The sequence below is a fragment of the Topomyia yanbarensis genome, chromosome 3 (genome assembly GCF_030247195.1).
Source record: "Topomyia yanbarensis strain Yona2022 chromosome 3, ASM3024719v1, whole genome shotgun sequence".
Classification (NCBI taxonomy): Eukaryota; Metazoa; Arthropoda; class Insecta; order Diptera; family Culicidae; genus Topomyia; species Topomyia yanbarensis.
This window is the reverse complement of record NC_080672.1, coordinates 386,963,058-386,975,419: the sequence shown is the minus strand read 5'-3', so window position 1 is coordinate 386,975,419 and position 12,362 is coordinate 386,963,058. Positions and strand designations below refer to the sequence as shown.

Below are 12,362 nucleotides of genomic sequence, written 5' to 3'. Positions count from 1 at the left end.
CAGTTGTATCATTACAACAGTTAATCATCACAGAAGCGATGGATCATTTGATATATTTACAAGTCATAGAACTCACTTAACCGAGGTAACTTGATCCAGACAATTTCGGAGCAGCCATGTAGTCAGCAAATTTAGAAATTGATAACTCAGCAAAGTAGCATATGTTTGCTTGAAGTTCAGTAAAATTTTGACCGAGTTTAAGTTATGAAACATCATTTTTACTAAGATCTCAGCAAAAAAAATATTTGCCGAAATTTCAGCTGTTGAGATCTCGATAAAACATGCATACAATGCTGAGATTTGGTAGAAAAAATTAAGTGTGTAATGAGAAGACCTCGTTTAAGGTTGAACAGAGAATGGGCAAAAATCGGAAACGAAAAAAAGCAGTTTTTTTTCATTCCGTCTGTTAGATCTTCATAAAAATCAATCAGCAGTACTGTAACATTCTACATAAGATTTATTTTTATGAAGATCTATCACACGGCATGGAAAAAACTGTATTTTTAGTTTTCGATCTTTGCCCATTCTGTCCAACCTTAAACTCATATCCGAAAACTTCACATGCAGTTTTTCACCAAATCTCGTTGCTTCGTGATAGATGACGAACCCTACGTCAAAGTCGACTTCGAAACATTTCATCGTCAGGTCTACAGACGCTTTATACACAGACTTGTGGAGACAAAAAGTAAAACTAGTAACCATGAATATTTACTGGCATCGCGAAGGATCTCATAAGTTTTGTATGGGCTGCATTTTTGACACTTCGCTATTCTGTGTATATAGTGTCCGAAGTCAAGTTCAAGTTTGCCGTTCCTGAGCATGTAAGAAAGTTATGAAATTTAACGAGAAATTTCTTATCTGGCAAGCGATTTGCGGGAATGGTGTCCATTGCACTCCATATATTAACTCTGGGATCATATTGATATAAATTAAAGAGTTGTGTGCATGACACAACCACGGTGACATTAAAAATATGGCATTTTTCAGGAGCGTGCATTATAATTTACGAACAAATTTTAATCTATTAACACTACCGACTCATCTCAAGGCTGGAGTTTGTTGCCGGGGAAGGTAACTTCCAGTTTTAAAATTTTCGGTTTTTTTGGTATAGAACTGTTAAATTTATGAATCTAAAAATGAACCTCCCCCGAACGTTTAATTTGTCGTTACTTGACTCGAAATAATTTGCCACAATCGTTCGTACCCGAGTGTATGTGTTCAATACTCTTTTTATATTCAAAACATAAACGTGTTTGAAGTAGCCCCCTGGTAAGGCTAGTTCAATGTACGGTCTTTTAAGTAGCCAACGTAGGGTGAGTCTAGCTCATGCTTTTACATTCGATTGTTTTGATTTTTGCAGAAGCAGATGTTGACTAGGAAAAAATGGTCACCCAGCAGGGTCCTGGATTCAAATGACCTTGAGCTTGTTCGACCACTTCTGGCTGATACTCCGTTATCGATCTAGACTAGCTGAAGTTGCACAGAGAATCAGTAGATAATTATGTTTGGGAATAGCAAAACATCTTTCAATGTGTAACTCCTGGAAATCCTAAAATGTTTATTGATCAATACCGGCTCATTGCCATACGTACCTTTAAATCGCCGAAAACACCATCGGCACCATGAGCACACAAACATGTAAATAAATTAATCTATCCCAATTCGCAAACTCACAAGCGGAACACACTCGTCGCAACTTGCAATATTGAACTCAAACACAACTCGCCCTACCAACCTACCCTTCCCACTCACATTGCTAATCATTGTGTGTACACGACTCGAGCATATCATATTTGCATTTTCGTGTATGTAAAGTTTCAAGTTTAAACACTTTTGCACACAGCAAGGAAACGGATGCAAGTTGTACACTGTTTAACTGTGTGTGGGTTACGGAAATGCCTTAGCATTTACTGCTTATTGTACTGTCCGGACGATGCAGTCATGATGTTGCTCGTTTGAAATGCACGCATCGACTGATTCAAATAGACACGCGGCAACTCTATTTAGAATCTCGGGGTATTTGATTGAGTCGCCAAATGCTCCCTATTGACGGCTCTGACCGAAGTAGACTGAATCATGTATGGAAGTTTTCACGTTTTCCTGGTATTTATTAACCTTTATACGTCCAACAAAAAAAAACCTTAAACAGGCCAGTGGGGGCACCCGGGTACCCATAAATTGAAATTCTCATAAATATGGCTTCCTTTAACCGATTTGGACATTTTTAGATGTTTTGGATTCAGGAACTTGTCCACTGTTTGATTCTGTAAAATTGAACCGGATGAATATAACTGGTACTTGGTAATCCGGATTTTCCAAAGTAATGTTCCAGTACTAGAATTTGATTTGTAATTTGCAATAATACCCTAGCAATATGAGTATCAAAACTTCAAATTGTCTTGGAAGTCTGCTATTTATTGTTACGGGACCCTATGGCAATTTGAAAAATGAAATTGGAGTGGAATGGCCACTCACGGCCCCACGGGAACCTGCTTCGGAATGTCCGTTCCGGGGTCAAATCACCAAATGGTTCCAAACCAACGAGATACAGCCTACTGATGCAATTCCAAGAATTTTGATACCCATATTGCTAGTATTTCATTGAAATTCACATATAGTATCCCAGCACTGGAACATGTTTCCGTAAATCCGGATTCCCGGGAACCGAATGAAGTAACCCGGTTCATTTTTACCAAGTCTAAAAGTGGGTGAGGTCCTGAATCCTAAACACCCAAAAGTATCAAAATCGGTTGTAAATTACCTTAGTTATTGGCATTTCAGTTTTGTGGGTACCCACGTCGGCCTGTTACGTAATAAAACAAATCTGGAGCCTCTCCGCACCCCCACCCCCCTCCTCCCACTTACTACATCAACAATATTAATAACCCAAAAGCTTGACTTAGTGAAATTCGAAGATGTCACAAAGTTTCAATTTCCAGCTATGGATATTATATGGAAATTTCATTAATTGAAACCTAAAAAGGTACCCGTGTACCGCGTCGGACACATAACGGTTAATGTACTCGGGGCTGGTGCATGGTGACAAATCATGGACACTAATTTCAGTGGTCAATATGAACGGGGAACTTGATTTTAGTGTTGTCGAATTTGATGTCATGTTGCTTGTTACTTATCACACTAAAGAATTCTGCATCAGATAGCATATTGAACATTATTAGTACCACATTTTGTGTGAAGCAGTTGAATGCGTGTAACTAACGTAAGATCAAGTTCCATTTTCACCTCATGCACTGTAGGTCTTCTTCGAGTTTAGGTAAAGTCGATGACGACAGTATTTTTCCTTAGTGGCCGCACTTCGTTTTTTTGTTCAATCATTTTGCTCACTGTGCACCAACAAGGCTTTTTTTTCTGTGGCTGGCGTATACAAGTAGCGAAGCGACGTTGGTAAAATTCTGGTAAGTTTCTGGTCTGTGCGTGGTCAGAGGTTAGACTGAGAAAATTATTAAATTTATCGAGAAATTTCTTATCTGGCAAGCGATTTGCAGATGAAGTGACACTTGCACTCCATATATCACTTTTAGGACAATATACGGATTGATACACACAGAAGAACCGGTTAAACACATCAAAATAAAGTCTGTGTGCATTGGACAAGTTTCAAGACGAGTTAACAACATTGGCTCGTAGCAATGTGAACGTTGCTTAAAGCGCATTCGCTGTCATTTTTGGCAACTAGCCGTGTCAAGAAGTCAGCTTATATTGGCTTCACACATTTTTCAAAGAAACGTTATAACATTCACCCTATTGCTGCCAGGACACGAGGCACCCGTATGTCGGTATTGGTCTAACAAATGTTGTGTGAAAAGTAAAAACACTATTGATGTTTTCTTTAGAATAAGAGATAGTCCATGAAGATACCATTGCTCAACAACACTTAAGGCTTGCTACATCAAATAAAAAACAGACCATCGGTGACAAGGTTAGAAGTGGTTTCGTTCCCACCTTGCTGGAGGGCAATTCCAAATCAGCATTAAGGACTGCCTTGTTGCACCATTCCTCGTTATATCTGGCATCCCACAAGGAAGCCAGTTTGGTCCAATAATATTGCTCCTCTACTTTAATGACATCAATATCAAATTATGAGAATCCCGTCTTTCTTTCACTGACGACACGAAATTTTTTCGACAAATAAGGGGTAAAACCGATGCCGATTTTCCTCAGAGTGAACTAGACAGCTTCAGTACGTCGTGTGATTTGAACAGAATTGTTCTAAACCCGAGCAAATGCTCAATCGTCCCGTTTGCACGGAAACATCATTCGATCCAGTTCAATTACTGTTTGTTAGACTCGAACATTTCAAGACACTCTCACTTCAAGGATCTTGGAGTCATCTTGTCCTCGGTACTAACGTTCAAACCACATACTTCATACATTATGGATAAGGAACCAGGACAGTTTGGGCTCATCTTCTGAATAGCGAAAAACGTGTTGCACTCCGACATCTTCCTTGGCAAAACAGATTACAGCTGCCGATCTACAAAAACCGTTAATATAACTCGAAACTCTAGGCATCCGGAGGGGCTGCTGTCGAGCCTTGTTCGTCTTGAACTCACTGTCTGCTAGGGTGAATTGTCCCACAATCCTCGGAAGCCTGGATTTACAAACCTGCGTTCGAACTCGACGTAATAACTCTGCGATTACCGTTCAGAAGAGCCACCTATGGTCGCCAGAGCGTGTATTTTCTTTTCTCGAATGTAATTAGTTTACGCAACCACCATTGGGCCAAGGAGTCTGTTGGCGACAATACAACAAACAAAGAAATAAACAAGTGGTGACAGCATACCACCTTGAGTACATGAGCAGACACTCAGTTTCCGTATCTCTACTTGTCTTAACGATGAGCACAGATGTCGGTTACTAAGAATTGCGTGTATCCAGTATGTGATATGTGAAGATACTCCATGACCTCGTGCTGCTTCCAAAATGGATTCAACAGACACGTTGTCAAAAGCACCAATTTCCCACCCAAGCTAACATCCCGAATGTCGCTACTGTTGAATAAACGGTTCACTGACTTGAAAAGGAAGGAGGTCAGACTGATTAGCCTAAAGCTTTTTGCCTCCTTATACGTAACCTTTGGGAAATTCATTTCACCATCATTTACCGTCACGCTAATGGAATGTATACTGTTGCAAGATTACAAGTAAGAACTTTTTTCCCAATTATGCTCCTTTTTGAAGTAGAACAGGAATGATTTCATCTTTTCCTGGAGACTTATACGGAACCAAACTTTCAATGGCCCATTGGATCGATTCGGTAGTCGCAATTCTACTAGCAAATGCCTAAGAATCGGAACTAACTCAGGGGCAGTCGTCAGTGGTGACAGCCTGGAAAGTGTGTATGCCAAAACGACAGTTGAGTATTACATCTTCGTCAGACATGTGATCACCATTAGCAGTTCTAGTCGAACTGACATGAAAGTTTTGCGATTTCGAAAGTAACTTATTTATTCAAGGGGTTACATATATTTTTGCGAGAAAAATTTCCTTAAAGTTTCACTTTACGTAAAGGCATAAAGCAATGATTCTAATGCAACAAAGCTATAGTATTTTGGTAGTACATATTTCAATGAAAAACCTGATTTAATCCACCTAGCGGTGGATTGTGCCTTTCTCAATCATGAACACGAGAATTTTTTAGTTGCTTTTATTTATTAAAAGCTTTCAAATGTATACATTACAATTTTATTATACATGATATGACAAATATACAAGAAAAGAAATCATTATTCGAGTTCTAAAATTTTGTGAAAGAAAAAAACAGCCACGGTAATATTGAACTGAGAAAAGGTGCAAAATCGGCAAAGTTCCAAAACGTCGATTTTTCGTGATAACATAAAATCTCGACGTTTCATGCATTTTAAAGATGTTTGGCATCAAAAATAGGAATTCGATTTCTGAAATTTCATGGGGTCCCCCCATTGAAAAAAATTTTGAGTTCCGGCTTATATGGGAATTTCATATAAGCCGGAACTCGGTTCAGTCTATATTTCCGGAACCATGTAAGCAATCCGTGCGAAATTTTATAGACATCTGTGGAGATAATATAGCTATCATTTGGGACTAAGTTTGTGAAAATCGGCCCAACCGTTTCCGAGAAACTGATATGAGTTTGCTAGTTTTGAAAGATGGCCGCTTTTCCCGGGCACTTCCGGAACCGTCTATGGTGGTCAATGTAGTCAACGGAAGTTTGTTTGGCAAATTTAAGTTGTTTGAGAGACATTTTAGCGAAATTTTTACCTTTTTTGCTTTCATCGGAGTATCGGTATGAATCACAATTTGCTATGTGATCGCACGCCACAACCCGTAACTCCAGAACCGAAAGTCGGTTCGGGATAAAATTAAATAGCCATTTACGGGGATGCAACATCTTTCATTTGAGACTAAGTTTGGTTGATTCGGTCTAGCCGTCTCCGAGAAACCGATGCGACCGTTATTCTGAATTTGGATACTTCCGCCGGGGCTTCCGGAACCGATGATGGTGGCCAATGTGACCAAAGAGACTTTGAATGGCTGTTAGTGACCTAGTGCTACAAATCGAAGCAGTTGTGGTCACATTTTGGAAAAATTTTCACCATTATACATTCATTGCAGAATTTATTAAAATCGACATTTTCTACGTGATCGTACTCATCACCCTGTAATTCCGGAACCGGAAGTCGGATCCATTAGAAATTCAATAGCAGCCTATGGGAACGTTGCACCTTTCATTTGGGACTAAGTTTGTGAAAATCAGTTCAGCCATTTCTGAGAAAAGTGAGTGAGATCGTGTTTGCGTACACACACAGACGCACATACACACACACATACATACATACACATATATACAAACACAGACATTTGCCGAACTCGACGAACTGAATCGAATGGTATATGTCACTCGGCCCTCCGGGCCTCCGTTAAAAAGTCGGTTTTCAGAGCAATTGCAATACCTTTCTATTGAGAAAGGCAAAAAAGGTGCGAAATCGGCAAAGTCCCAAAAAGTCGACTTTTATAAAAAAAATCGAGATAACATAACATCTCGACATTTCGTGCATTTTAAAGATGTTTGGCATCAAAAATACGAATTCGATTTCTGAATGTGACCCGACGGTTTAGTCGATATTTCCGGAACCATATAAGCGATCCGTAAAAATTGTATAGACATCTGCGGGGTTATTATTGCTATCATTTGGGACTAAGTTTGTGAAAATCGGCTCAACCATTTCCGGGAAACTGATGTGAGTTCCTTAATTTTGCAAGATGGCGGTTTTTCCCGGGCACTTCTGGAATCGTCTATGGTGGTCAATGTTAGTCAACGAAAGTTTGGTTGGCCGTCGGTGACCTAGAAATGCAAATTTTTGATGTTAGAGAGACATTTTAGCGAAATTTTTACCTTTTTTGCTTTCATCGGAGTATCGGTTTGAATCGCAATTTGCTATGTGATCGCAACCTTTAACTCCAGAACCGGAAGTCGGATCGGGATGAAATTTAATAGCCATTTACGGGGGCGCAATACCTTTCATTTGCGACTAAGTTTGGTTGAATCGGTCTAGCCATCTCCGAGAAACCGATGGGAATGTTATTCTGAATTTAGATACTTCCGCCGGGGCTTCCGGAACCGATGATGGTGGCCAATGTGGTCAAAGAGACTTTGAATGGATGTTAGTGACCTAATACTACAAATCGAAGCAGTTGTGGTCATATTTTGGAAAAATTTCACCTTTATACATTCATTGCAGAATTTGTTATAATCGACATTTTCTGCGTGATCGTGCTCATCACCCTGTAATTCCGGAACTGGAAGTCGGATTCATCAGAAATTCAATAGCAGCCTATGGAAACGTTGTATCTTTCATTTGAGACTAAGTTTGTCAGAATCGGTTCAGTCATCTCTGAGAAAAATGAGTGGCATTTTTGGTCACATACACACACAGACGCACATACACACATACATACATACACACGCACAGACATTTGCCGAACTCGACGAACTGAATATATGTCACTCGGCCCTCAGGGCCTCCGTTAAAAAGTCGGGTTTCAGAGCAATTGCAATACCTTTCTATTGAGAAAGGCAAAAAATATGCAGTAGGTTCTAAAAATAGTGGTGGTCACGATTGAAGACCAATAGATCAACTAAAAATCTCAAAACTCTAAAAGTTCCATTAGTATAGGTGTATTCCTCGTATCTCAATGATTAGTTGAATAAATAATAGTTTTTTCCTGCATTCGGGAACATTTTCCCTAAAAAATCGATGTTTTAAGCTCTAAAAATTGTATTAAAAAATTCTTATCTGTGAAACGAACATTTATGCGTAAAAATGGTAACATTAAGCTACAAGAAAAACTAATTACGAACAATTAAAAAAAAGAAGAAAATCGGTTGAGTAGCTCGTGCTCGTGGTCACGGAAAAGCCATTTTCGGAAAAACGACTTTTAGAGACAATCGAGTTTGAAATTTCAAGTTACTGTAACTTTCATTCTGCCGATCGGATCGCTATGAAAAGTTTGGAAAATATTCTCAAGGAGTTATTCTTTCAGATAAAGTAATAAAAAGAAATTCAATTTTTTGAAAAATAAAAAGCTTGTAACCCCTTAATCTATTATCTTTAGCTTGACATCCAGTAGCGAATGAATACGGGTTAAAGGACCCAAACGATTTCGTACCTCAACATATGTAAGTTGTCTTTGTTATCAAAAAAGTATACAAATACCTTTTTTTTCGTTTCTTTGCGTTAAATAAGAGGGACTAATTTTTTGGAACTTACTGCACAACATAAAAAATTTTAGTATTGCGATTACCTTGTCACATCTTTGTATTGTGATTTTTAATTCATCATGCATGAAATATTACATAATTTGATTATGAGCTGCAGCATTATATGCGAGTAAAAAGGATTGAAAATGTTTCATGATTATCCGGTATGGGTACTCAACTTGCCCCATATGCATGTATATGACCGCTCTGCTCCACGTTCCGCTATGCCCTACATATTTAATCTCTTCACGGTTGTGCGGAATCATGCCTTTCAGCAGGAAAACTTTGACCATCTCCACCCCCACCCGGTAGGGGTTGTGAAACAAACCTCAAACTTACCAAGAAATGGATACATGAACTGCAGCAGCGACAGAAGGTAGTAGCCTCCTTTTCCGTAGGCGGCCTCCATCACACCGGGATAGCTGAATCTTCCACACAGATGACCGCATCGCACCTTTATTGTTGAGGGGGAAGAGAGTAAAACAAAAAAATAAATAAATAAACAAAACAAGGAGTGGTTTTGAAATTGATTGTTCTTTAGGGGGAAGATAAGCTGAATTAGTCGGTTAGAACTATGAATATGTGATGTGAAGCATTTTGCTGGTAATCTCAGGCAGTAAAACTCTGAGCAAGAGAGCAGTGGAAGTAAAAAGGAATTTCAGTATGGCACGTACCGATATTGGATGTGAAAATTGACTCTCAGTTATTCTATTTTGCAGTGTTTGGATCCAGAAAATTCGAAGCAAATCGAACCGCTACCTATCCTAGCAAGACGTGAAGTGTTTCCAAACGTGGTTCAAAGAGTTATTTATTTTCGATTTTTTTCTTATGCAACATCATGTTATTTATGCCAATCGTTCATTGAAGGTTAAAATAAACGCAAGGCAAATTTTTGCACACAGAAACGGATTGTAATTCGACAGCATAGTACATCAAGCCGATTTTGAAATAGTTATTTTACTTCTAGTTTATGCAATTTATGCAGGTAATTAATGACATTATACTATACAAGGAAGCTATAATCTACCTCACTTCCACCCTCCTTCTCCTGCGTAACCATGCAGCAGGCACGAACAAAAGTGAAAATACTTTTTTCAATACATTAACCTTGCCAGTTTGTTGTCAAACTGCTACTCAAGGAAGATAGAATTCTACTACCGGTAGTAATCAAGTTTTTGGCAAAATAATAACAATAGCACTTAATTTGTGCAAAAATATCTCCCAACTGCACTTGGAGTTTCTGCTTGAAATGATCTTATTCCGTTCTTCTCACATTTAGCGTGAAAAGTTTTTCGAATAACTATCATCAATTCAAGTGAATATAACTGTTTGCATTTTTGAAACAAGTACAGGTACCCAAAGATTTAAAATGTTCAAATTGTTGAGTATTTTATTGGTTACTTAGATATAGCGAGAAACATGATGAGAAATTGTGAGTTTTTTGCTTCAAACCGCTGTATCTAGGGATTTGCTCAAGTTATATTGAAGTTTTAGATGTTTTTATGTCTGAAAATGTCTGACGAACACAATAACATAAACATTTTCAAAAGAAAATTACACGAGTTGTGAGAAAAACACAGTTTTAGTTTTAAACTGGAAATAAAGGATATTTGGCAACACTGTAACCAAAAATAACAATTTTTTCTAGATTCCCTGACTCATTTCCTTCAAAATGCATTTCACTGATTGTTTATAGACCATATGAACGTAAAGATATGAACAAAAGTTAAAAATTGATGATTTTTTTCTATGGAAAATTTTCCATGTACGATTATGACACGTCATACAAATTTTGTCATCAATTCACGCATATGACACGTGTGAGTTACATTCATAGTAAAAACTCGCAACATAGTCAACCGATCTTCGTAATATTTGAGGGATTAATGCAGAATAGATAGAAGCATCAATTGTCTTGTTTGGATTGTTTATACCATTCATAACATCTTGAAGATATTCAATCTCAAACTTTAAAAATCGTTTTTCTCGAAATGTACTAAATGGCGCTTGTCATAAGATAGCACAACAGCGACGAAGCATCAACAAAGCAACAATGTTTCACATTTTAGCAATAGATTTTTGCAAATGGGGCAATTTCTTGATGCCAAGATTTTGTGTGAAATCAATTGCTTTTCAGAAGCGAGATTTTTTTTCAGATTCGATAGTTGATAGATGCTGGGAACAAAAATTCTTTCTTGTACTATCGATCACAATTCAGCGCAATTCACTCTTCACTTTTGATCACCATGGCTCCTTCCAGCAAATCATAAATCACGCCAGACGAAACGATTCACGCCTCTTTCAAATCCAAAGATTATAGGTTCTAAATCGGTGTTCGTTCTTCTATAGATAAAAATACAATAGTAATACAGACGTGGCTAAGGGGAACTCATCTTAATATTTATTAAAAGTTTCCAAAAATTCTTGTTATTCGTTACTTTCTGCTCATTGTACATGCTTTGAAATTTTTTCCTATAACTAGTAACATCCAGTCTAAAATGTTCATTTCGGGTTGAACCTTCGATTGATATGGTCTCAAAGACTAAAACATTATAGACGACTTGGGGGAAGAATTCAAAATCTGACCCAGTGTCATAGATGCCCCAGCTTTGGTCACGGCACAAAAAATGACATTTGGATTCCAAATATATGATCTGTTGTGATAATTCGCACACAAGGGACGCTTGTCCTGTGAGAGAAGCCACAGAAAACTTCAAATGCGCTAACTGCAGCGAAAACCAATAATATAATAATTCTAATAAATTCTCCTTAAAAGTAACAAAAGCAACAAATAAAAAATTCACCTACTTCTTTAGGTACACTTCAAGAAAGTAAGTTTAAATGTATTAATCAAATAAATCAATTTAAATAGAAGTACAACTTCTCTACCTATACAAGGATCTTCTATCTCCGTCACTCCACCCTATAATGGTGCGTCGTCTTATGCTTCGTTGACAGGTAACACGGCTAAAAGAACGAGGACTACCAAGCCTCCAATCTCGTTTTCATACAATGCTTCCTTTGCTCCAACCGATCTAGGTAGCATTACGGAAGAAAAATTGAATTTCTTACAACAATCAATGTATCGATTGATGACTGCAATGCTAATTGGGAATTATCTATCAAAATTGTATTGAATTTAAAGTAACTATAATTTGGTTATTCATCGATATGATCGAATTGTTGGATTTGGTGGAGGAATCGCATTGGCGATTAATTGCAGAATCAAACATTGCGTCTTACCGTCTCTTAACACCAAGGTGGTCAAGAGATTGGGTATCGAAGTTGAAACCGATCTTGGTATCATTTTTATTGCTGCAGCGTATGCTCTGGTAAACTAATTTCTTGAAAGTAGACTTACAGAAACTTACAAAGAAATCGGTCGAAATTTTTTATAATCGGTGATTTTAGCGCTAAACACCGATCCTGAAACAATACTCAAAGAAATTCCAACTGTAAACTTTTTTTATGCTTGCTCTGCTGGTTATTATTCAATGTTGTTCCCAAATGGACTTACACATGCCAACCATTCAATCAAATGTTTAAAAACCATTTCCAATATGGTTCGTTCAATGATAGAATAACCATTGCCTTATGGAACA

The 12,362-nt window shown here is 37.9% G+C and overlaps 1 protein-coding gene across 1 annotated transcript in view; it reads right to left on the bottom strand.

Moving 5' to 3' along the window:
• Positions 1 to 12,362, bottom strand: part of LOC131691623 (putative sodium-coupled neutral amino acid transporter 11) — a 136,550-nt gene that overhangs the window by 22,857 nt on the left and 101,331 nt on the right. Inside the window, exon 4 of the mRNA XM_058978158.1 lies at positions 9,100 to 9,214. Within this exon, the coding sequence (XP_058834141.1) occupies positions 9,100 to 9,214 (115 nt within the window). The remainder of the gene's footprint in view (positions 1 to 9,099; positions 9,215 to 12,362) is intronic.